General features: G+C 44.1%; 1 protein-coding gene across 6 annotated transcripts in view; it reads right to left on the reverse strand.

The window, feature by feature from the left end:
- LOC135546563 (unconventional myosin-XVIIIa-like) overlaps positions 1-26,092 on the reverse strand; it is a 209,747-nt gene extending 183,655 nt beyond the window's left edge. For 5 of the 6 annotated variants that reach the window (XM_064975097.1, XM_064975095.1, XM_064975096.1 and 2 more), the window contains exons 1-2: positions 25,987-26,092; positions 19,965-21,176 (exon numbers count right to left, since the gene is read on the reverse strand). In XM_064975097.1, the coding sequence (XP_064831169.1) occupies positions 19,965-21,005 (1,041 nt within the window). In that variant the 5' untranslated portion in view covers positions 21,006-21,176; positions 25,987-26,092. Of the gene's footprint in view, positions 1-19,964; positions 21,177-22,735; positions 22,876-25,986 lie in introns of all 6 variants that reach the window. The other variant, XM_064975093.1, reaches the window with a different exon arrangement.
- Between the last annotated feature and the right edge of the window lie 1,148 nt (positions 26,093-27,240).

Genomic DNA, 27,240 nt, shown 5'->3' on the forward strand with positions numbered 1-27,240 from the left:
CTGGCATTTAGGTTGCCACAGACTGGTACATGTCCCTGGGCCTGGAAATGATTGATTTCCCCCTCCAAGATGGAGAAGCTGTCTTTATTAAACTATGGGGATTCTAGTGGGGGGGTATAGGTAGCACATACACAAGGACATTCTTCTCTGTTGAGATCATTTCCTTTAGAATTTCTAGCCAAATGTAAAATGTTCCTATGTTGATTAATTTAATAGAGTGAGTTAGGTCTGCTCTATACCAAATTAGCATACCCCGAGTCCCTTCCCAGAGGAGGGCAACCAGTGGGCAACATTTGGTCCATCTCCTCTATACCATGTTTCTTATAGGATGACTGTCTGTATTTCTGATTTATTTAGTGAAGTCCAGGTTCCTGCTCTTTAGGCCAAAGGCAGATGACCTCAGGCCTTGGATATTCTGGGATGAGATGGTGAAGGCTTTGTGTTTCATAAAGTGTTGTATGTTGTTAGTCCTATCTCTCTCACAGCCTCCCTTCCTTCCTCTCTCCTCCATCTCTACTCCGACAGCTAGACTCCAAGCAGAAGCACAACGACTTCAAAAAGCTACATTTCTCTGGCCCCTGAAGATTTACAAGCAAAGATGTGTTCCCATGCATCTCTGATGTACATTACAGTCCCCAGGGAGGATTTACAATCCTGCTATGTGCTTTTAGTTTTGGAGAATATATGCATCATACAAATCAATGTCAAACATGTAAGGGTATAGACTTAGTTTTGTATTATTCCACCATATATTATGTGAGAACATGCATGCCTCAAATTGTTCCTTCATAAGTGAACATAAGTTTCATATTGCTATTCTGTCAATCAGGCCTAAGGCGCTCATTTCCATGGAAACCTTGTGTAAATAACCACCCTGCATGGGCAGCTATATGCCTGCATGGGGAGCTATAGACGAGCCTCTCCTCCCACAAATCCAGACTACTTCTACTGTAGACCAGGTGGCGTCGAACCCAAGTGTTAGGCTATGTACAGTACACCAGTACAGAGAAGTATAGTAGTAACCCAACAGATGCTGTGTCTCAATACTCTCCCATTTCTCCTCTTGATCTCCTCTGTCTTTGTCTGAATGTCACTTTACAAGTTCCCTATTGAGCTGGGACCAGATTCCTAGTCAATGGAGCTGGTATACAGTACAGTCCCATGACTCAATCTGGCTGTGGCAGGCTTTCCTGACCAATCTCTATTGCTTTCTCCTCTGCATGCTTGGGCCCGACACACCCCATGCTGTTGTATTAACACACACACGTCCCCAAAGGTTTAATAGTGATAAAACCAGGTAGCTTCATTTGTAAGCGTGTTGCAGGGGAAGTTGTAAGGTGACTTGTTTCTGATACGTCCCTGGATTCAGGAATGGTGCCAGGAGGCAAGCTGTGAGATCAGGAGTAGGATTAACTTTCCTAAGGGTGAATTAAACCTAAAGGCCTCATTACATATTCTGGTAGTGTAGTTAGCATAATGATATAGCTGGCTATAGAATCTTTCCTACTAATGAAACACGTCAGAAGAATCGTATTAAGTCTTAACTTGAGCTCAAGGCCAAATTCACCAGAGCACCATACAAGTTCATGACCTTGAGCTCGGTGGGAGGCACTCTCTAAGTACTAAGCATGATGGGAGCTATGAGACAAAGAGGAGGGAGTTCATATCATGTCCTTCAAACAGACTCAGAGCTCATGCTAGCATAGAGAGGAAGGAAAATACTGCGGGCAGGATATACTGAAGGTCTCTCTACCTCTAGGGAGAAAAGAAGGGAAAATACCAAGTCAGATGTATGGATTTATTATCATCCTCTCAGTACTGTTATGTGGCATAAGTCTCTTTTCAAGTGGAATGATAAATACAAGACGGTGTGTGTGTGTGTGTGTGTGTGTGTGTGTGTGTGCGTGCGTGCGTATGTCTAATGTGTGCAAAAGCATACCAACATAAACCTGTAAAGACAGTGACAAACACACAGGCACACACACACCAGCAAGGCTATGGACCTAGGGTAATCTGTGGATGATACACATCAATTATGTCACTGGGAATCTTTTTCCAAGCCAGCCAGGGAACCCAGGGCACACACAGGCCTATGCTTCTTCTCTAATCTTTTACATGGGTTCCTCTAGGTCTGACTGTGGTTGTTGGGTACATATGAAATATTCAAATGTACCAAAATGGCTCCCAGACAGTTTAGAACTGATGCCAAGCCAACCGGAAATACCAGCGCTCACTGCCAGAGACAGAGGAAGGGACGGACGGACAGACAGACGTACAGACAGATAGACAGACAGACGTACAGACAGACAGACGTACAGACAGATAGACGTACAGACAGACGTACAGACAGACGTACAGACAGACGTACAGACAGACGTACAGACAGACAGACAGACGTACAGGCGTACAGGCGTACAGATGTACAGGCGTACAGACAGAGGGAGAGAGAAAGAGAGAGAGGACAATGGACGGAGAGAGAGCGAGAGAGCCCAAGAACACAAAGAGAGAGAAAAAGGTTGCATGGTGAGGGAGAAAGAAGGAAAGGAAAACTAGGGGTAAAGCAAAGGAAAAGATAAGAAAATGGGATGGAAAGTGGAAGGAAAGGAGATGGAAAGGGGAAGGAAAGGAGATGGAAAGGGGAAGGAAAGTGGAAGGAAAGGGGATGGAAAATGAAAGGAAAGGGGAAGGAAAAGAGAAGGAAAGGGGATGGAAAAGAGAAGGAAAGGGGATGGAAAAGAGAAGGAAAGGGGATGGAAAAGAGAAGGAAAGGGGATGGAAAAGAGAAGGAAAGGGGATGGAAAAGAGAAGGAAAGGGGATGGAAAAGAGAAGGAAAGGGGATGGAAAGGAGATGGAAAGATGTGGTTCGAAGCAAGATATACAGATAGTGAGGCTCTGAAATGGATGATAACCAACAAGGGAGGAGGAGAACACGAGAGGTAATGATTTATCACAGATGGCTGTAGAGCTGACCCCAATTATTTGACTGGTCGACTGTTTTCGTCGATACACTGTTGGTTGGCCAAAAGGCCAAGTAGTAGCAAATATACTGTATATTTTTTCATTTTTATGGCACGAGACACCAGTCTTCTTCACACCCTTCTCAGTGAACTAAACCATTGCGGAGGCCGCAAGGATGGCACAGGCCAAGAAGAAGGGGAGTCGTACAATGCACGCATCTCTCCTGAATGCGCTCTCTCCCGCCAATTTGTGCACATTCATTGTTGCATGACATCATTGTGTGAATTGTTTGCATTTGATTGTTAGTGTCAATTGATTACCCATTACATATATCACCAGTAGTACATTTACTGGTAATTAAATCTACAATGTTTGTTTGGTTACGGTAATGTCTGTTATATGCATTCAATATATTATTATTCCAGGCTTTTACTGTTCTCATTGTCGGATTGAACACGTTTGTCATGATGCCTACCTAATTACTTCTCATCCCTTTTGCAAAATGCCTACAGCTGTGTCTGTCCCGAGCTCACTGGTGCACTTCGGGAACCTCTGAGTGCCCAGAATATTTTACACAATGTTGCAAGGAGCTTCAGGCCGGACCCTGGTTAATAGTTACACAATGGTTCAAGTCCACTGCACACAGGCCATTTGTAACAAATTGATTTATAAGATATATATTATTATTATTTGGTTTGTATTATTTTAATTTGGATATAATTTTTATTAACCACATGACAATGATTGAGATAAGACATTATTATAAATTAAATGAAACTGTTCCACGAAAATAGAAACTAGGCGTACGTCGCACGTCACTACTTCACAGGATAAGCATTTTAACTAGGGATGCACGATATATCGGTAAGCATATCAGAATCGGACGATATTAGCTAAAAATGCCAACATCGGCATCGGCCTAATGTCTAGTTTAACGCTGATATTCAAAACCAATGTCAAACCTGACGTGCATACCTATATAATGAGGTAGAATTTGAACATTTTAAAAAGTACATTACAATGATTTATTTTACTTCATGGGGACTGAGTGCTGAGTTAAGGCTACCAGGCTTGCAATCCCTAACCCGGCCAACACCTCAGCACCCCCTGCAGCAACTTGCCCAAACCCCCCCCCCGCTTCCCCTTCACCCAAATCCAAACAGCTGATGTTCTGAAAGAGCTACAAAATCTGGATCTCTACAAATCAGCTGGGCTAGACAATCTGGACCCTCTGTTTCTAAAATTATCCGCCGAAATTGTTGCAACCCCTATTACTAGCCAATTCAACCTCTCTTTAGTATCTTCTGAGATACCCAAATATTGGAAAGCTGCCGCGGTAATCCCCCTCTTCAATGGGGGAGACACTCTAGACCCGAACTGTTATAGACCTATATCCATCCTGCCCTGCGTCTCTAAAATCTTTGAAAGTCAAGTTAATAAAACAGATCACCGACCATTTCGAATCCCACCGTACTTTCTCCACTATGCAATCTGGTTTCCGAGCTGGTCATGGGTGCACCTTAGCCACGCTAAAGGTTCTAAACAATATCATAACCGCCATCGATAAAAGACAGTACTGTGCAGCCGTCTTCATCGACCTGGCCAAGGCTTTCGACTCTGTCAATCACTGCATTCTTATCGGCAGACTCAACAGTCTTGATTTCTCAAATGACTGCCTTGCCTGGTTCACTAACTACTTCTCAGACAGAGTTCACTGTGTCAAATCGGAGGGCCTGTTGTCCGGACCTCTGGCAGTCTCTATGGGGGTGCCACAAGGCTCAATTCTCAAGCTGAATCTTTTCTCTGTAAATATCAATGATGTCGCTCTTGCTGCTGGTGATTCTCTGATCCACCTCTACGCAGACGACACGATTCTGTATACATCTTGCCCTTCTTTAGACAATGTGCTAACAAAGATCCAAAAGAGCTTCAACGCCATACATCACTCCTTCCGTGGCCTCCAACTGCTTTTAAATGCAAGTAAAACTAAGTGCATGCTTTTCAACCGATTTCTGCCCGCAACCTCCCGCCCGACTATCATCACTACTCTGGACAGTTCTGACCTAGAATATGTGGACAATTACAAATACCTAGGTGTCTGGTTAGACTGTAAACTCTCCTTCCAGACTCACATTAAGCATCTCCAATCCTAAATTAAATCTAGAATTGGCTTCCTATTTTGCAACAAAGCCTCCTTCACTCATGCTACCAAACATACCCTCGTAAAACGGACTATCCTACCCATCCTTGACTTTTTACACAATAGCCCCCAACACTCTACTCAGCAAACTGGATGTAGTCTATCACATTGTCATCCGTTTTATCACCAAAGCCCCATATACTATCCACCACTGCGACCTCTATGCTCTCGTTGGCTGGCCCTCACTACATATCCGTCGCCAAACCCACTGGCTCCAGGTCATCTATAAGTCTTTGCTAGGTAAAGGCCAGCCTTATCTCAGCTCACTGGTCACCTTAGCAACACCCACCCGTAGCACGTGCTCCAGCAGGTATACTGCACTGGTCATCCCCAAAGCCAACACTTCCTTTGGCCGCCTTTCCTTCCAGTTCTCTGCTGCCAATGACTGTAACGAATTGCAAAAATCTCTTAAGCTGGAGTCTTCTTTCTCTCCCTCTAACTTTAAGCATCAGCTGTCAGAGCAGCTTACCGATCACTGTACCTGTACACAGCCAATCTGTAAATAGCACACCCGACTACCCCATCCCCATATTATTACTTACCCTCTTGCTCTTTTGCACCCCAGTATCTGAACATATATCACTCCAGTATTAATGCTAAATTGTAATAATTTTTGTCTCTATGGCCTATTTATTGCCTACCTCCCTACTCTTCCACATTTGCACACAATGTACATAGATCTTTCTAGTTTTCTGTTATTTTGTGTTATTGACTGTACGTTTGTTTATGTGTAACTCTGTGTTGTTGTTTTTGTCGCACTGCTATGCTTTATCTTGGCCAGGTCGCAGTTGTAAATGAGAACTTGTTCTCAACTAGCCTAACTGGTTAAATAAAGGTGAAATAAAGATAAATAAAAAAGGCCAGACCAGATACAAATTCAATTAGCACTAAGGTGTGAAGTAAAAGGTATCGTGGCCTTTGGGGCCAACAAGTGGCAGGAGTCTTTGAAGCCCCCTCCTGCTGTTCAAAGACCATCCACTGGCATTTTCTACAAGAAATATGCCTCCAGAAAGAAAAGCTTCTCCAAAGAGAAGTGCCTGCTGCACTGCTGCAATCTGTTCACCTTCGGGCCTGGCCTGTCTGGTAAAGGTACCCCCACCACACTCACCCCTCTCTCCCGAGCTTTCGCTCGCCTGCAGCACACACGCACTGTTAAGGCGAGTGACTCTGAACATACAATGGATAGCCCCAAGTCATTATATACACTGCTCAAAAAAATAAAGGGAACACTAAAATAACACATCCTAGATCTGAATGAATGAAATATTCTTATTAAATACTTTTTTCTTTACATAGTTGAATGTGCTGACAACAAAATCACACAAAAATTATCAATGGAAATCAAATTTATCAACCCATGGAGGTCTGGATTTGGAGTCACACTCAAAATCAAAGTGGACAACCACACTACAGGCTGATCCAACTTTGATGTAATGTCCTTAAAACAAGTAAAAATGAGGCTCAGTAATGTGTGTGGCCTCCACGTGTCTGTATGACCTCCCTACAACTCCTGGGCATGCTCCTGATGAGGTGGCGGATGGTCTCCTGAGGGATCTCCTCCAAGAGCTGGACTAAAGGATCCGCCAACTCCTGGACAGTCTCTGGTGCAACGTGGCGTTGGTGGATGGAGCGAGACATGATGTCCCAGATGTGCTCAATTGGATTCAGGTCTGGGGAACAGGCAGGCCAGTCCATAGCATCAATGCCTTCCTCTTGCAGGAACTGCTGACACACTCCAGCCACATGAGGTCTAGCATTGTCTTGCATTAGGGGGAACCCAGGGCCAACCGCACCAGCATATGGTCTCACAGGGGGTCTGAGGATCTCATCTCGGTAACTATTGGCAGTCAGGCTACCTCTGGCGAGCACATGGAGGGCTGTGAGGCCCCCCAAATTCCACCCCACACCATGACTGACCCACCTCCAAACCAGTCATGCTGGAGGATGTTGCAGGCAGCAGAACGTTCTCCACGGCGTCTCCAGACTGTCACGTCTGTCACATGTGCTCAGTGTGAACCTGCTTTCATCTGTGAAAAGCACAGGGCGCCAGTGGCAAACTTCCAATCTTGGTGTTCTCTGGCAAAAGCCAAACGTCCTGCACGGTGTTGGGCTGTAAACACAAACCCCACCTGTGGACATCGGGCCCTCATACCACCCTCATGGAGTCTGTTTCTGACCGTTTGAGCAGACACATGCACACTTGTTGCCTGCTGGAGGTCATTTTGCAGGACTCTGGCAGTGCTCCTCCTTGCACAAAGGCGGCGGTAGCGGTCCTGCTGCTGGGTTGTTGCCCTCCTACGGCCTCCTCTCCTGGTAGTGCCTCCATGTTCTGGACACCACGCTGACAGACACAGCAAACCTTCTTGCCACAGCTCGCATTGATGTGCCATCCTGGATGAGCTGCACTACCTGAGCCACTTGTGTGAGTTGTAGACTCCGTCTCATGCTACCACTAGAGTGAAAGCACAGCCAGCATTCAAAAGTGACCAAAACATCAGCCAGGAAGCATAGGAACTGAGAAGTGGTCTGTGGTCACCACCTGCAGAACCACTCCTTTATTGGTGGTGTCTTGCTAATTGCCTATAATTTCCACCTGTTGCCTATTCCATTTGCACAACAGCATGTGAAATGTATTGTCAATCAGTGTTGCTTCCTAAGTGGACAGTTTGATTTCACAGAAGTGTGATTGACTTGGAGTTACATTGTGTTGTTTAACTGTTCCCTTTATTTTTTTGAGCAGTGTATTTTATTTTTTGCTTATTTTTGCATGATTCCTGCATACTTTGTTGACTACAAACTTTTTTTCCCCAAACGTGAGACAGACTATGTTTGTTCCCACACTCGGGACTCTGACTCTCTATTGGTTACACAGACTTTTGGCCTCCCATCCTATTCTAACCACCTCTCGCCAGCTTTGTATTCATGTTACCTGATGAAATTGCTATATAATATGATCTTGCTGTCATCTGATGCACATTCAGATGTCATAAATCAGCACTGCAGAGCTCTCCCTGTCCTTTGCCGTGCCTTGATTGTATTACTGTTGATGATATCTGGAAATGTGCACGTACACCCTGGCCCATCTACTGTTGCTAGCCCCAATTCTGACTTGTGCTGATTTGAGTTCCCTGAATTCCAATCGGACCTTGTAGTCATGTAGCCAGATAATATTCACATTTTTAGTGACTTTAATATTCACATGGAAAAGTCCACAGACCCCACCCCAAAAGGCTTTCGGAGCCATCATCGACTCAGTGGGTTTTTTTCCAACATGTCTCCTACTCAACCTACTCACTGCCACAGTCAAACTCTTGACCTAGTTTTGTCCCGTGGAATATATGTTGTGGATCTTAATGTTTTTCCTCATAATCCTGGACTATCGGACCACCATTTTATTACGTTTGCAATCGCAACAAATAATCTGCTCAGACCCCAACCAAGGATCATCAAAAGTCATGCTATAAATTCTCAGACAACCCAAAGATTCCTAGATTACCATTCCAGACTCCCTCCGCATACACAAGGATGTCAGAGTACAAAGTCAGTTAACCACCTAACTGAGGAATTCAATTTAACCTTGTGCAATACCATAGATGCAGTCGCACCCCTAAAAGCAAATAACATTTATCATAAGAAACTAGCTCCCTGGTATACAGAAAATACCAGAGCTCTGAAGCCAGTTTACAGAAAATTGGAACGGAAATGGTGCTACACCAAACTGGGAGTCTTCCGACTAGCTTGGAAAGACAGTACTGTGCAGTATCGAAGAGCCCTCATTGCTGCTCGATCATCCTATTTTTCCAACTTAATTGAGGAAAATAAGAACAATCCAAAAATGTATTTTTGATACTGTTGCAAAGCAAACTCAAAAGCAGCATTCCCCAAGAGAGGATGGCTTTCACTTCAGCAGTGATACATTCATGAACTTCTTTGAGGAAAAGGCCATGATCATTAGAAAGCAAATTACGGACTCCTCTCCTCTTTAGTAGTACTATATCTCTTAACACATTGATGAAAATAATTATGGCCCCTAAACCTTCAAGCTGCATACTGGACCCTATTCCAAATAAACTACTGAAAGAGCTGCTTTCTATGCTTGGCCCTCCTATGTTGAACAAAATAAACGTCTCTCTATACACCGGATGTGTACCAAACTCACTAAAAGTGGCAGAAATAAAGCCTTTCTTGAAAAAGCCAAACCTTGACGCGGAAAATATTTAAAAAACTATCGGCCTATATCGAATCTCCAATTCCTCTCCAAAATCTTTGAAAAATGTTTTACGCGGCAACTCACTGCCTTCTTGAAGACAAACAATGTATACGAAATGCTTCAGTCTGGTTTTAGACCCCATCATAGCACTGAGACTGCACATGTGAAGGTGGTAAATTACCGTTTAATGGTGTCAGACCGAGGCTCTGCATCTGTCCTCGTGCGCCTAGACCTTAGTGCTGCTTTTGATACCATCGATCACCACATTCTTTTGGAGAGATTAAAAACCCAAATTGATCTACAAGGAAAAGTTATGGCTTGGTTTAGATCTTATCTGTTGGAAAAATATCAGTTTGTCTCTGTGGATGGTTTGTCCTCTGACAAATCAACTGTAAATGTCGGTGTTCCTCAAGGCTCCGTTTTAAGACCACTATTGTTTTCACTATATATTTTACCTCTAGGTAATGTAATTCGGAAACATAATGTTAACTTTCACTGCTATGAGGATGACACACATCTGTACATTTCGATGAAACATGGTGAAGTCACAAAATTGCCCTCCCTGGAAGCCTGTGTTTCAGACATAAGGAAGTGGATGGCTGCAAATGTTCTACTTTTAAACTCGGACAAAACAGAGATGCTTGTTCTAGGTCCCAAGAAACAATGAGATCTTCTGTTGAATCTGACAATTAATCTTGATGGTTGTACAGTCGTCTCAAATAAAACTGTGAAGGACCTCGGTGATACTCTGATCTCTCTTTTGACGAACATATCAAGGCTATTTCAAGGACAGCTTTTTTCCATCTACGTAACATTGCAAAAGTCAGAAACTTTCTGTCCAAAAATTATGCTTAAAAATGAATCCATGCTTTTGTAATTTCTAGGTTACACTAATACAATGCTCTACTTTCCGGCTACCTGGATAAAGCACAAAATAAACTTCAGTTATTGCTAAACACAGGTGCTAGAATCTTGACTAGAACCAAAAAATGTGATCATATTACTCCAGTGCTAGCCTCTCTACACTGGCTTCCTGTTAATATTAAGGCAAGGGCTGATTTCAAGGTTTCACTGCTAACCATTACATGGGCTTGCTCCTACCTATCTTTCCGATTTGGTCCTGCCGTACATACCTACTCGTACGCTACGGTCACAAGACGCAGGCTTCCTTACTGTCCCTAGAATTTCTAAGCAAATAGCTGGAGGCAGGGCTTTCTCCTATAGAGCTCAATTTTTATGGAATGGTCTGCCTACCCATGAGAGAGACGCAGACTCAGTCTCAAACTTTAAGTCTTTATTGAAGACTCCTCTCTTCGGTAGGTCCTATGATTGAGTTTAGTCTAGCCCAGGAGTGTGAAGATGAACGGAAATGCACTGGAGCAACCAACTGCCCTTGCCGGTTCCCCTCTCTCCAGTGGGATTCTCTGTCTCTAACCATATTACAGGGGCTGAGTCACTGGTTTACTGGTGCTCTTCCATGCCTTCCCTGGGATGGGTGCGTCACTTGAGTGGGTTGAGTCACTGACGTCATCTTCCGGTGCGGATTGGCGCCCCCCGTTGGGTTGTGCCGTGGCGGAGATCTTTGTGGGCTATACTCGGCATTGTCTCAGGATGGTAAGTTGGTGGTTGAAGATATTCCTCGAGTGGTGTGGGGACTGTGCTTTGGAAAAGTGGGTGGGGTTATATACTGCCTGTTTGGCCCTGTCCGGGGGTATTGTTGGACGGGGCCACAGTGTCTCCCGACCCCTCCTGTCTCAGCCTCCAGTATTTATGCTGCAGTACTTTATGTGTCGGGGAGCTAGGGTCAGTCTGTTATATCTGGAGTATTTCTTCTGTCTTATCCGGTGTCCTGTGTGAATTTAAGAATGCTCTCTCTAATTCTCTCTTTCTCTCTCGGAGGAGGACCTGAGCCCTATGACCATGCCTCAGGTCTACCTGGCCTGATGAATCCTTGCTGTTCCGAGTCCACCTGGCCGTGCTGCTGCTCCAGTTTCAACTGTTCTGCCTGCGGCTATGGAACCCTGACCTGTTCACCGGACGTGTTACCTGTCCCAGACCTGCTGTTTTCAACTCTCTAGAGACAGCAGGAGTGTTAGAGATACTCAATGATCGGTTATGAAAAGCCACCTGACATTAACTCCTGAGGTGCTGACCTGTTGCACCCTCGACAACCACTGTGATTATTATTATTTGACCCTGCTGGTCATCTATGAACATTTGAACATCTTGTGCATGTTCTGTTATAATCTCCACCCAGCACAGCCAGAAGAGGTGTGGCCACCCCTTATAGCCTGGTTCCTCTCTAGGTTTCTTCCAAGGTTCTGGCCTTTCTCGGGAGTTTTTCGTATCCACCGTGCTTCTACACCTGCATTACTTGCTGTTTGGGGTTTTAGGCTGGGTTTCTGTACAGCACATTGGAACATCAGCTGATGTAAATAATTTATAAATAAATTTGATTGATATCTACTTCACTGATTTCTGCTCTTCTGCACGTTAACACGAGAAGCTTATTACCTAAAATGGGTCAATTGAAAGTGTGGGTTCACAGCTCCAATCCAGATGTGCTGCTCATTACTGAGACGTGGTTAAAGAAGAGTGTTTTGAATACTGATGTTAACTTGTTCTGGCTGCAATCCCGATATCGGGATAAGTGTCATCAAGAACCGCTGAATAGCATAGCACTACATTCAATAAATATTACTACAAATATTTATATTCATGAAATCACAAGTGCAATATAGGAAAACACAGCTAAACCTTTTGTTAATCCACCTGTCGTGTCAGATTTTGAAATTATGCTTTTCATCGAAAGCAATCCAAGCGTTTGTGTAAGTTTATCGATTGCACTACAAAACATTAAGTACACTTAGCATCAGGAAGCTTGGTCACAAAAATCAGAAAAGCAATCAAATTAATTGTTTACCTTTGATGATCTTCGGATGTTTTCACTCACGAGACTCCCAGTTACACAACAAATGTTGTTTGTTCTATAAAAATGATTTTTATATCCAAAATACCTCCTTGTCGCGTTTTCAGAAATCCACAGGAAAGAGCGATCACGACAATGCAGACGAAAATTCCAAATAGTTTCCATAATGTCCACAGAAACACGTCAAACGTTTTTTATAATCAATCATCAGGTTGTTTTTAAAATATATAATTGATAATATATCAACCGCAAATGTCTTTCACAGTAGGAGAGGGGAAAACAATGGCAATCAAAATTCTGTTGCGCGAGCAAAGTCATGTGACCACTTGACGCGATGTTATTGTTCTGGCTCATTTTTCAAAATAACAGCCTGAAACTATGTCTGACACCTTGAGGAAGCGATAGGAAAATTAATCTGGTTCATATCCCTTTAAATCCAGCAAAGGGAGGCTATGGAACATGGAGTTTTCAAAATAGAAGCCACTTCCTGTTTTGATTTTCCTCAGGGTTCGCCTGCAATATCAGTTCTGTTATACTCACAGACAATATTTTGACAGTTTTGGAAACTTTAAAGTGTTTTCTATCCAATACTAATAATAATATACATATATTAGCAACTGTAAACTGGCCGTTAACAATGGGCACCTTTTCATCCAAGCTACTCAATACTGCCCCTGTAGCCATAAAAAGTTAACCTTTCTGGTTATAACCTTTTTCGGCAAGACAGATCTTCCAAAGGTGGGGGAGTGGCAATCTTTACCAAGGATCACCTTCAGTGCTCGGTTGTCTCTGCCAAGTCTGTCCCCAAACAATTTGATTTGCTGGTTTTAAGCATTAAACTTTCAAATAGCTCTTTGTTGACTGTTGCTGGGTGCTATTGTCCTCCATCAGCACCGGCCTGTACCTTAAGATCTCTCCCTTACACTAAGTTTGAATTTGTCCTGCTAGGTGACCTAAACTGGGATATGCTTATACTATCTGACCAAGTCCTAAAGGAATGGGACTCCCTAAATCTTTCTCAGATTATTACCCCAAGAAGTTGTGGAAAACGGTTAAAGACCTGGAGAATAAACCTTCCTCCTCACAGCTGCCCATGTCCCTTAATGTTGATGATGTGGTTGTTACTGACAAGAAGCACATGGCTGAGCTCTTTAAAATCACCACTTCATTAAGTCAGAATTCCTATTTGACTCAGCCATGCCTCCTTGCCCATCCAACATTTCCTCATCTCCCACCCCTTCTAATGCGACTATCCCTGATGCTTCTCCCTCTTTTTCCCCTGCCCCACTACAAAGTTTCTCCCTGCAGGCAGTCACTGAGTCTGAGGTGCTAAAGGAACTCCTTAAACTTGACCCCAAAAAAACATATGGGTCAGATGGTTTAGACACTTTCTTCTTTAAGGGTGCTGCTCCTATCATCGTGAGGTGCTGTTACTGTTGCGAGGTGCATTTGTTTTGTTCCTATGGCAGAGATGTTCTGCTGTCCTGTTTCAGGCTGGTGATCTAGGGCTGTGAAAAACAAGGCCCCTCCAGGACAACATAGGGGATGACAACAGATGGGACTATGAATTCCTCAGGGATTACCCATAACCATTCTAGGTGCAGTCAGCATAAGATTCAGCCAGTGTGTGTGTGTGTATATGTACATTTGTATTGTGTGCATGAGTGTGTATACATGTGGGAGTGTGTGTTGCCCACATCTGGTACACAGCTGTGGGGGGAGAGACCAGGCCCAGCCCGAGTCAACCTCTCCGTGGGCACCACTGTAGTAACAAGCCATGCTGCATCTTTACAAGGTAGTGAGTCTCCTCTCCACAGCAGTTTCCTACCTCCACTGAGGAGAACTTGCCAGCTAGCCTGGGGCCCACCCAGACAGGTCTCAGAACAACTCTTTTTACAGAGGATATTATACCCGAGTCCAGAGAGGACTATCAAAAGGCACAGGGCCACAACCACATACTGACTCACAACATTGCTCTACAATCACAACACATCTAGAAACTACACTGAACAAAAATATAAACACAACAATTGCAACAGTTCATATAAGGAAATCAGTCAATTTAAATAAATTCATTAGGCCCTAATCTATGGATTTCACATGCAGCCATGGGTGGGCATCGGAGGGCATAGGCCCACCCACTGGGGAGCCAGGCCCAGGCAATCAGAATGATTTTTTTTTACAGACAGAAATACTTCTCAGCACCCCCACCCCTCCCCTCCGCAGACAATCCCGCAGGTAAAGAAGCCGGATGTGGAGGTCCTGCACTAGTGTGGTTACACGTGTTCTGCGTTTGTGAGGCCGGTTGGACATACTGTCCAAACAGCTCTGGTGGACATTCCTGCAGTCAGCATGCCAATTGCACACTCCCTCAAAACTTGAGACATCTGTGGCATTGTGTTGTGTGACAAAACTGCACATTTTAGAGTGGCCTTTTGTAACTAGCAAAAGGTGCACCTGTGTAATGAGCATGCTGTTTCACCAGCCTGTCAGGTGGATGGGTTATCTTGACAAAGAATAAAAATGCTCACTAACAGGGAGGTAAACACACATTTCTGGGATCTTTTGCACTTTACATGTTGCGTTTATATTTTTGTTCAGCCTCAAACAAAGTTACTCAACCGGTTGCATTTTTGCCTAAGTTTATAATTAAATCCTATGCACTCACACATTCCTGTACGGGCCCATTTTCTGGGTGGACCCTCCTCAGCCTTATCCAGGGCCAAAATAGACCTATGTGTAACGTGTATGCTGGGAGTCGGGAAGCAAGTACAGGGAGTGCAAATTTAATAATAGAACATAGTACAAAAGAAGAAACAGGAAAAGCATACAGACACGAAACAGAGTCAATAACACCTGAGGAAAAACCAAGGGGAGTGACAAATATAGGGAAAATAATGAAGGAGGTGATTGAGTTCAGGTGAATGTCATGAGGCACTGGCGCGTGTAACGATGATGGCAGGTGTGTGTAATGATGAGACAACTGGCGACGTCAAGGCCTGGAGAAGGGGAGCGGAAGTAAACGTGACAGTACCCTGTCTCTGACACGCAGCTCCAGCCGCCAGACGACGCCGACCAGAGGGACAGTCCCAAGGACCAGGAGCGGACTGTTCGCTTCTGCTGAGGCATGGGGAGCCTGACGGGCCGGCTGAGGCATGGGGAGCCTGACGGGCCGGCTGAGGCATGGGGAGCCTGACGGGCCGGCTGAGGCATGGGGAGCCTGACGGGCCGGCTGAGGCATGGGGAGCCTGACGGGCCGGCTGAGGCATGGGGAGCCTGACGGGCCGGCTGAGGCATGGGGAGCCTGACGGGCCGGCTGACCCGACGTCACCAGTAAAAAAACATTTTCAAAAATCCCTGTTGCTTCCCTTTGGTTATTCTGTAACGTGTATGCTGGGAGTTGGGAATGTAATAATAGAATAAAACAAACAAGAAACAGGAAAAACATACAGACATGAAACCGAGTCAATAACGCCTGAGTAAAGAAGCAAGGGGAGTGACAGGTACAGGGAAGGTAATCAGGAAGGTAATGGAGTCCAGGTGAATGTCATGAGGCGCAGGTGCGTGTAACAATGGTGCAAGTGTGTGTAATGAGACAACTGGCGACTTCGAACGCCGGAGAGGAAGAGCGGGAGTAAACGTGACACTCTGTATCTTGTTTGTTCCTGTGAAAAGCAATACTTTATCCCTTATCCCGATCCTGGTGCTCTTTGCAGGATATCCTTTCCACATGAACCACTGACTGGGAGAATGGGAGCTTCCTGTCTGTCTGGAGCACTGGTAAATCACCTTGTGTGTGTATTCAGAGCATACTCACGTGCAACTTGTGTCCACGTGTGTGTTCATTTTTAAAGCCCCATTTCAGAGCATACTCCCGGGCAGTCTCCTGCTTCCTGTCCTCCTCACATTACTTAGCTATGGAAGAGGATAATATCAACATGTTGTTCTCATTCATAAGGCTGAGGAGGCTGCATATTCCTTCATTAACTTTGTTTAAAAAAAAAAAACGATAGTTCATGTTTATGAAACAGACGCATTGAATGTCTTTCTAGCATGGGCCTGGAGACCCGTTGGAGAGTGGTTCTAAATCAAGAGAATGTGAAGCGTACCTCCTGGCTGTGTTGCGCCATTACAGCCTTTGTTGAACTGAGAAATTACCGTTCTGTTGGTTCTCCATTTGAACGGATGACCCACCCGTACAAGCTGTTGATGTTTGTTTTAAAAGACAAAGGGATGGAGAGCTGGCCTTCTGCTTAGTGAGACTGGGACATATAAAATCAATAACGGACGTAATCACACATACACAACCCAACCCCCAAGCAGCCCTCACTTCCTGTTTGCGTGATGGAAACAGAGCGCTCGGCCACTTGATTAAAAAACGACTCTTATCCACACTGTGACTCAAAGTCTTTTAACAAGAAACCAACTCTAGTGCCCAGGGAGGGAGGGCCCACATTCCCAGTCACTCTCCCTCTCCGCAAGAAAATACATTCTTTATTTTTCTCCCCAAAACTCCAGAGAACAACATGTGGCCAGAACACGGCTCGCGCTCAGCAGATGAATTCCATTGCGGTTTGGGGAGATTAGACTTTCATTAGGACTTTGTGTCACAAAGGCCCTTGTACCGCAGCCAATTGAGGGACACAAACAAAAAACTCCAAATTGGCCTCTCTACCCCCCTTAGGGGAGAGGACCGCTCGCTACGTGATAGAGCTACATGACAAGCGATAACAAAGACACAGTATTGTAGAGGGGGCATCAGCTGGAAGATGACAGATGGGAGAGGGAGAGTGCTGGCAGGGGTGTGGAACAGAAAGGGAGCAGGGTTGATTGCAGAGAACAAAGAAGGAGGAAAGGGGGGGGGGTCAATAGTTACCTATTGGAATATTATTTTAGACAATATTATAATCAATACTTATAAATCTATAGGCAGCTGTACCTACCGTATTTTTAATCCTATAGCTTGTTCTCCATCTTTAAAAAAAATGTTTTCAGCACATTTATTTCCATGACGGAGCAAAACACATTTTCTCATGCTCTCACTTGTCTCTCTGGAGCAGGCAATATGTTTGGAACATCAAATCACAATAAAATCACTTTATCGAATTGCAATACATGGTGTGAATCACAACATATCCTACCACATATGCCACACTTGCCAAATGCTATCATGAAAGAGGACCGCAATGGAAATAATTTCTAGACTTGTGTTTATCATGGATGATTCATAATTAATCAAGAACATAATGTTGTATGTGTACCTTGTTAAAAATGATCAAATAAACTAAACAGCAATACAAATCGTATAGTATCTTAAGTAAAAGATATTACTAATATCGTATTGTGAGGTCCCTGACAATTCCCAGGCCTACACCAATGCACACCTCTCAGGGTGTTGACTGCATCATCATGATCTGTCAGATTGAGACTAACCCTCTCACAGCAGTGGAAGTCAGTCTGTGCCTGGGATCTAATTCTGATCTACTCTCCCTGTTTCTGCTCTAGGAAACAGCAGTGGTTTAGGCTACACTACACAGGGAGGGAGGCGCAGAGCCAGGAAAAGCACAAAGAGAGAAGCTGGCCTCAAACCGAACAGCACAGCAAAGTCCTTTTTTGTTTATTGGTAAATTCCAAAATAGAACAATGCAGAAAATACCGGAGTGAGGAAGACAGGAGGGGTGAAGGGAACAGATCATTTTGGGGGAACGGATAATTTCCCCAGTGTTTTTCAAGTATCTCCAATGTGGCTTATTTCGCATGACCCAAGGTTCTCAGTAGCCAGCCATGTCTTCACTGTGTAATTTAGACAGGTTTGCTAAGACAAGCTTGTTCCTTGGTATTCCATGTCTTTCACAGACTAGACTAAAGAACGAGTAAGGTTCTCCTATTGGGACAGCTGAATAACCCTTTTGGAACCCTTTTTTCTAAGGGTGTAGGCTTTTTACCTGTGCATTAAAGATTGGTCCATTTAATGCCCTCAAGCTTCAAAGAACCAATTATACCAGGCTGAAGGTCAGATACAAAAATCAAGAGGAGCAGTTTGATGTTGGGTGACAACAGAAATGGCCATGAATTGCCAGTGTATGTTACCATTTAGTAAACCTAGTTATTAGGCACAGAGTATCCTTCATGTTTCAAAACACTCCCTGACCCTAAGTGCAATCAGACCACTGTGTGCCACCTAACCAGGGACAAGGCCTACCACACTACACACACACACATAAACACAGACACACAACACACTATCAAGTATCCAGACACATAATTGTACACGCACAACCAAAAACACACCCTTTTCACCGCTCCACAAAAATCCACTATTGCACTGAACAGTAACATAACCGTCTTACTAACCAACATCACAAACATCCAGTCCACAAGACTACAAACAAGGACAATTCTTGGATAGGAATATTTTTTTTTTTAATCACTGATACATAACTTACGCAGCAGTAAAACTATTTGCAAATGACTGAACAAACATGATACATTCTTCTTGAGTGGTTACAGGACAAGGTGAACACATAAAACACACACTGTTTATAGCAGTGTATTACACGGAAGTCATCACAAACGGATTTAAATCCAACTGTTGCAAGTTGCATGAGGAGGGTGTAGCCCATCTTTCCTAACCCTAATGTGATTAAAGAAATAAGTCTTATCCAACCTACACACACACACACACACACACACACAACCTACACACACACGGGTTGTAGAGCCTCGTTTGCCTTGACCACACTTTATCTTTGTCTGAACTCTGAACTGGACAGCAGTTCCAGAACAGGAGCCTGTTCACACAAACAGACACACCCTTTACTTATTTCAGCATGCAGACATACTTACATAAAGACCCACACACTTACATACCCATCTACACTCACAGAAGCTCCAACCTGGGCAGAATGCCTTTCTTATATAAAACCAACGAGGAAGCAGAGCATAAAATACAAGATTAGCCTCAACAGCTTCCGTTTAATATCAACCGGGCGGTCCGGGCAGGATTTGACTCTTCTGGGGCTGGGCTGCACACACCAAGGTGACATTTCTACATCAAGCCCAGACACCCACAGGAAAGCATGGCTGAAACCTAAACATTGCAGAAGGTCTGTAAGGAGAGGAAGAAACATAGCAAGCAGAGCCTCATAGAAACTGCTTCAATCCATCAGAGCTGTGGTAAGTTTGTCACTAACTTTTCACAAAAGAACATTTTTTTTTCAGTAAAAGTTTTTTTTACTTCACAGAAAAAACACACTGGACTTGGATTGCACTATGAAAACAATGAGAGACTGTTAAGTGTCTGGGCCAATCCATAGGTTGGGCCACCTGTAAACGACTTGTGTGGGTTCTGAGAGGGAAATGTGGTTATTTGTTAGACCAAGTTAGAAAGGAGCAACAGTGATCATCATCAGACAGTTCCAGAGTTACAACACCCATCCTGCTAAAACATGAAACACAACCTTGGCATTGGTGAATCATTCCACCAAGTTACCACACTGACTTTGCTCACACCCACACCAATGAGTAGGATGTGTTGGGAGGGTTAGGTCCAATTCACCCGTACCTTATAGAAGAATCAGCCTGTGGGTTGCCTCTCTAGAAGTTGTAGGTATGAATGGGATGTCTATCTAGGTGATAAGGGGAAGAGTGTTTGGGGATAACTTACATCCAAGGCGTCCCGTCGCAGGCCGTCTGTGTTCCTCAGCCAGCAGCGGCTCAGCTCACTTAGCTCCAGGATGGCCTGCACCTTCAGCCTCACCGTGTCCCCAGACTGACGGATCATCTCCACAATCTCGTCCCGGGTCTTGTTCTCCACGTTTCCCCTGTTGATCTCCACCAGACGGTCTCCCGGCACCAGCCCCAGGGCCAGGTCCTTAGCGCCGGCCCCGGGCTCAGCAAAGTGCACCACCCTCCGGTAGACCCCGCCATCTGCTCCGCGGTCCAGCATGGTGGTGCGGCGCAGGGAGAAGCCGAAGTCACCCGTGTTGCGGCGCTGGAGCTCCAGCTCCCGTGGCTCCGGAGACTGTGGAGGGATGACGGCCGGGAGCCTCATGTCAGCAGAGAAGGTCTTGTCCACCACCTCAGGGATGCGGGCCTTCTTGACCTGTACTGGCCAAGGTGCTGGCCCGACCCCCGGCCCAGGCTGCTGGAGGCTGTGCTTGTGCTGCGGTTCGAACACCTTGTTCTCCACCTGTGGGGACGGAGTGGCTGAGTTCTGTCCCGAGGGTGTGGAGGTTTCTGAGGGGCTCTCCTCTTTGCTCCTCTGAGAGAAGGAGAAACGCTTCATGACCTGAGAGGAGTTGTGCTTGGCCATCGAGCCAAAGTGGGCCACGCGGTCTCGTACCGAGCCCCGGTCCTTGTCCATACCGCCACCCCCATCACCCTTTAGGTCGTCGGTGGAGCTGGCAGCGCTCAGGCCGTCTGCGTCCAGCACCATGCTACTGCGGTTGCTCAAGCCGTCTGACTCGATGTCAGTGAGGCTGAGCTCGTGGCTGCTGGCCACCTTGATGGGGATGGGGTTGGAGATCTCCAGCTTGTTCTTGGAATCCCGCTTGGACTCCCTCTTGAGATTGAAGAAGCCACGCCTCATACTCATCTCCTCCAGGCTGCACAGCTCCGCCGCAGACATCCTCTCCTTCTTGTCCTTCTTATCCTTCTCCTTCTTCCCTCCATCCTTCTCCTTGTCCTTTTTGATCAGGCTGAACATGGTGGTGTGTCTGCTGTGTTGCTCCACACAGTTGGTTGTCCTACCGGTTTGGCTCCGGTTTCTTCGTGCAAGGGGGATTTTTCCATACAGAAGCAGAGGTCCAGTTTTTTGGGGGGGTCCAGTCTTTCGTAACCTCTAAAAAGGAGTAAAGCTGCCACTAATTAAAATGCCCTGAGGGAGAGAAAAAACATGTTCAGTCAATATTCACATCTGGCATAAGAGAATGAGTAACAGAGCTTATTATGTTTCATAAATACAATTAGATCACACACAATATATCACTCCCAGTGAGGAATTTGTCACAGAAAAAAATTGTCCATTTAATAAACACCCATTTTATTTCTCCTAATGAAACATCATATACACATATTTAGCAGATGTTATTGCGGGTGTACAGAAATGCCTTTTGAGTAGGACTATAGACAGAGTGACCCACGACTTAACCTTTTGCAACAGTCCATTAGCATGCCACACAAAGCACTAGTCGCTTATTTGAACATGGAAAAATATTACAAATATCACAACCAAAGAACAGTTTAAGTGATCTTGGCAAAAGAGAAACATTCCAAGCCTCCATGAGAGCTGTGTTTGCCAAAACCACAAAACTCAAGGAAGATATTTTTGCCAAAGAGCCACTCTCAACATACTGCAGAAGGCAGGCAGGAGCACATTCCCAAAATCTGGGTTTTATTACTATTTTTCTGCCTCAGGGGTGCTACGCGGACCTAGGGCTGTTGCGGTGACCGTATTACCGCCACACCGGCATTCACGAGTCACGAAGACAGTCAAATTCCACATGACCATTTAGTCACGGTAATTAGGCTTCTCCAAGCTCTGATGCTGCTGATGGTCATTAGTAGCCTACTAAACTTGCTTACTACCTGGTACTCAGCACTCTATTGTCCCTGACATCAAAGCAAATGTTTTCAAAAATCTGATCAAACACTTCATGAGAACCAATAAGCTCATGTTCGCAACATTCTATAGGCTATGCAATTGCAGGAGAAAACAGAGTGATGGCCTCTATTAAAAAGAGGAGGATCAGATTTCTACAGGCTAGGCCTACTATATATATTTCTCAACTTTCCTAATATTAAACACATTGCTCATATTTACAACAGAAGTATAAAAATAAACCAAGGGGAAAAGAGTACATAGATGACATGTATTTTTTCCCGCTGCCCCTGTTTCCATACAGATGCAAGATAATGGTCCATTCTAGATCAAAACACACCCATATTATTTAGTATATTTAAAGACAAAATTAAATGAAGACTAGTCTGATGGGTGACAATATTATCCTATCACTTGTGAATTATATATTATCACTTGAATGATGCCCAGCATAAAAAACAATGCCTTTTTTTGTGAATTGTTCGAATCATAGTCACACAATTCATGTAGCCTAGCCCATAGGTCTATATGTTTGAATAAAGTTTGTATAACTAAAGTGGCCAAATAACTTTTTTAAATTAATCACATTAATCTGATTTACAAGGGGTATAGAGCCTAACTGGCATTTATAAGCAGCGTGTGAGTTAAGTTTGGGGAAGATAATTTTCACCATAAATATGCACCTTTTATAGTAAAAGCATTACATGCATAATTGCATTTGCGGTCACTTTTGATAATGGTGTTTTCCGCTAATGGAACATTCGCACTTATAATCTACTACCATGTGTGCATTGCTGTGCTTATAATGTGAAGAAATAGCATAATAGTTTACCAACATTTTGGGCTCCCGAGTGGCGCAGCCAGAGGCATCACTACAGTCCCTGGTTTGAATCCAAGCTGCATCACATCCGGCTGTGATTGGGAGTCCCATAGGGCGGCGTACATTTGGCCCAGTGTCGTCCAGGTTAGGCTTTGGCTGCGGTAGAACGTCATTGTAAATAAGAATTTGTTCTTAACTGACTTGCCTAGTTAAATAAAGGTTCAATAAAAAAAATTTAAAGCTAAAATGTTCTGATCTCTTGCGTCGGCCACATTGCATTAACATTTTTTGGGGATGCTAGTGGTTGTATTAATTTGTGATCTATCGTATCCCACAACTGTCCCAGACTATGTTTGGACTATTTATTTCTCGCAGTTTTAGAATAGGTCGACTTTTGTACTATGGGCACAGTGGTTTGACATAGGCTAGTGCTTTTGTTGTTTGTTAGGCCAACTCATCTTGTTGGCTGATTAAAAGTAAATGTGGACAGTTTTTCCAATATCTTCAATATGCACCTCAGAATTGGATAAGGACACGCACAGTTCCGTCCCCGATGTGTATTGCCTTAACTTGTAGCCTGTGAGAAAGACCCGATCACGTGACGGATTGTGCTGCACACTCAGGGAGAAGGGCACAACGCAGCACCCCTGGGCCACAAAAGGCATGGATTTTGTTAGGGTGCATTAGGGCCACAAAGGGCATGCCACCATGAAATTCGAGACATTATCAAGTGCTTGTAAAATTGTGAATGAGAGACTGTTGGCGTGTGTACAGCCTGCGCAAAAAAACAAAGCGGAGCTCATGCCATTCAAGCAACATTTTTAAAATCATCATTGGTCGCATCATATAGCCTTACAACGTATTGAAAATCCAAACATATAGCCCAACGTTTGTATAACAACTAAAGTTACATTAATAACTCTAAATTTGTCACAACTACCACCGGAGATGTGTTTATACTGGTGCATTCTTGAATTAAATACCTTGTCCACGCATCTCAGCTCTCCTGCGCCTGACTTATTTCACCAGTTACCCACAGCCTTGACAAAATTAAGCATAGGAGTACCTATTTATTTATTAACCGTTCAACACAGAATAGCCGCATGTGCGCACTCCCTCAAATCGTTCGTAGAAAAATATATCATTTATTCAGCTTTGTTCAATTGTATTCTTCATAGTATAAAATAATGCCATAGAATTATAAGCAAATCTGGTCTACTAAATGAACTAGTGTAGCCCACAGCCATTTGGCATAAACCACATCAGGACCTAACAAAAGGACAACTTAGAATATGCTATTCTTTTCTTGTGAAATAAACTAGACATTTTCTTCATATCATGCTTCTTAAGACTTGTCTAAAATAAATAAATGTATTTATTGAGAAGGTGTAGGCTATATTACATGGATTTATTAGCCTACAATCCATTTTTAAAGTCTATGTGTGGAAGGCAGAAGATGCTAAATGTGTTTGTTAATTAACGGTCAATTAATGTGAGAACAACAGTTATTTCCTTGACAATCACCAGCTGACGAAATTTTGTGACCGCCACAGCCCTATGCGGACCACCCTCTTCATGGTGTAGCATAGAATCACAAACAGCCTAAGGCTTTATCCCCAAATGATGTAGGCTTAAACTATATTTCAGCCTCCGTTTCATGTGTGTAAATCACAGTCAATGTAAGCCAAAACCCAAATTGACTTAAACCTACCCCTACCTGACTGATTGCAGATATTTTGAATGTGAACTAACTGTTTAGGCTAACTGTTGTTCCAGTGAGGGATGGGGGCGCTCAAAATGGGTCAGAATGCACACAGTCCCACTCTGGTAGTCAATGGGGTGAAACTTTGGTGACAAAGTTCCAGTTCTATCTGACATTCCCAGAGTTCCCAGCAGCAGGAGACCCCTACATCTAAACACACCTCTAACAAGGGGCCAGATTCTTGCCCCCCAAAAAACAGGAAGCAAGGTTTTTTCAGGACCAGCTATAAAATGGTCTGGAGAATAACAATAGGCAGAAAAACTAGAAATAACTCATATGTTCCTCCTTGTAGGAGAAAATGACCAGACAACAAGCATAATGGACATACTCTAGCAATGTGAATATACTACACAATACATATAAGCTTTATTCACTTCTAATAACGGGCTTGGCAGCTACAACCACATGCACAGTTAAAAATATACTGCAAATTGCAACACTTTACATCAGTCCCACTATTTAATTTACCTTTATTTTACTAGGCAAGTCAGTTAAGAACAAATTCTTATTTTCAATGACGGCCTAGGAACAGTGGGTTAATTGCCTGTTCAGGGGCAGAACGACAGATTTGTACCTTGTCAGCTCGGGGATTCGCACTTGTAACCTTTCGGTTACTCGTCCAATGCTCTAACCACTAGGCTACCCTGCCGCCCCTTTAAAGGAGGTAGGCTACTAAAAGGTTGGGACATGTAAACTGTCTTAAAGACAGTTCCCTTATTACATCATTAATAAGAAGATGTCTTGTTTGAAATTGATTATTAATAATGATAGTCACATATAACGTTTGCTCACTTTTTGGCATCATGTCAGCAAAAAATGCCATAGAATCAAAGTTGCATGAAGCTCCCAAACCGCTTCAGTATCAGCTGACATATTTCATACACTTCGTGGTTATAACCAATCTTGCTTGTTGCTACAGATGTTTACACTGTTTTATTCCCACCACCGCAGGGTTGCTATGGGCACATCATTTCGCCACTTACATCAAGGCTTTATGTTACAACAATTAAATGCCCGCTGAAATACCAGGCACTCTGCACTACGCGAGCGAGTGAGGTGTCATCGTTCCCCATTCACTCAATGGACAGGGGAGAACAAAAAGCGAGAAAACTACTAGCTAGCCAGCTAGCTGATGTCACATTGGGAATTATACTATTTTACAGGCCATTGTTATTTACTACAACTGTAAAGTATTTTCCTCTAAACCCGACTGTAACAGAAAAGCCCTGGCTACAATACTCCATTGACAAAAATGTTATTTTGAAACTACCAATACGCCTTTAGTTAGCTTGGACGATTAGCTGGCATCCCAAGCCTCTGTTCTTTGCCAACATTAATTATGGTGTAGGCTATCAGCTACGTTAGCTAGCTGCTACAGCACTGGGAAAATGTTTTGGTATTTCGGAGACCTCTATTCATAGCTACCTTGCTAAGCCATTCTGCTTTCAATGTTTAGCTCAAATTGGTGCATCGGTTCCATCTTCATGAAATGATGGGTGACTCACCGTTTTCAGTGTGTTCTTCCTCTGTGTCGGTGGTTTGACACTGGTGTGTTCGAATCCGAGGCAGCTGGTGTTGATGGGATGCAGCTCGTGCTAGAAAGCAGCTGCGTTGACTGTTTATGATTAGCTAGATAGCTGGTTACAGCATGCATGCAACATTACTGAAAATCTATCGAATAGTGATTCCTGCTGGCCAGTTGAGTTTATTGCAAGTTGGACAGGATGAACTATATATGGAATATTAGATTATGATGATAGATTTCTATTGGTTGCTGTTGCATTTGATATTTTCTGGGTAAAGTATTAATACATACACAGTTAATAACCGAGGAGTGACTGGTTTGTTTATTTGGGATTCATTCAAACAAGCACTATTAGGCACCATTTCGTACCAGGTTACCAATACTTTTATCTCTGACCCTATCTTTTTTGGCCCCCAAGCAGAATCCGGTTTAGGGTCCTCCTCACAGTTTGTGGGGAGACCCTGAACATTGGGGGCCCCAAGCAGAATCCGGTTTAGGGTCCTCCTCACAGTTTGTGGGGAGACCCTGAACATTGGGGGCCCAAAGCAGAATCCGGTTTAGGGTCCTCCTCACAGTTTGTGGGGAGACCCTGAACATTGGGGGCCCAAAGCAGAATCCGGTTTAGGGTCCTCCTCACAGTTTGTGGGGAGACCCTGAACATTGGGGGCCCAAAGCAGAATCCGGTTTAGGGTCCTCCTCACAGTTTGTGGGGAGACCCTGAACTTTGGGGGCCCAAAGCAGAATCCGGTTTAGGGTCCTCCTCACAGTTTGTGGGGAGACCCTGAACATTGGGGGCCCAAAGCAGAATCCGGTTTAGGGTCCTCCTCACTGTTTGTGGGGAGACCCTGAACATTGGGGGGGCCTAAGCAGTTGTTTATTTTACTAATAGCCCAGGTTGCCTTTGTGGTGTCGGTTTACCTTAGTGGAAATCCACACCACACCTTTGCTCATGCGCAGTGAACTGTTTGCCTACACGTCTGGTTGCTGCATCAACTGTAAGCCTAAAAGGTGGAAACATTATGCATGGTAGTCATAAACTATAAGGTATAACAAACTTTATTAAATAGTAGGCCTAGGCTTCTTTGAACTGTAAACTGCTGGATATAAATGTGCCAGACAGTTACTCCGTTACTGGTAAGGCAGCGTTGCTAAGGGAAATAGCTCTTTGTGTGATGCTGTAACTTGACCTACGTGAAAGAGAGGACCCTTGGATTCTGTAGACTCACAAAGGAGT

Source organism: Oncorhynchus masou, chromosome 9 (genome assembly GCF_036934945.1).
Source record: "Oncorhynchus masou masou isolate Uvic2021 chromosome 9, UVic_Omas_1.1, whole genome shotgun sequence".
Lineage (NCBI taxonomy): Eukaryota > Metazoa > Chordata > Actinopteri > Salmoniformes > Salmonidae > Oncorhynchus > Oncorhynchus masou.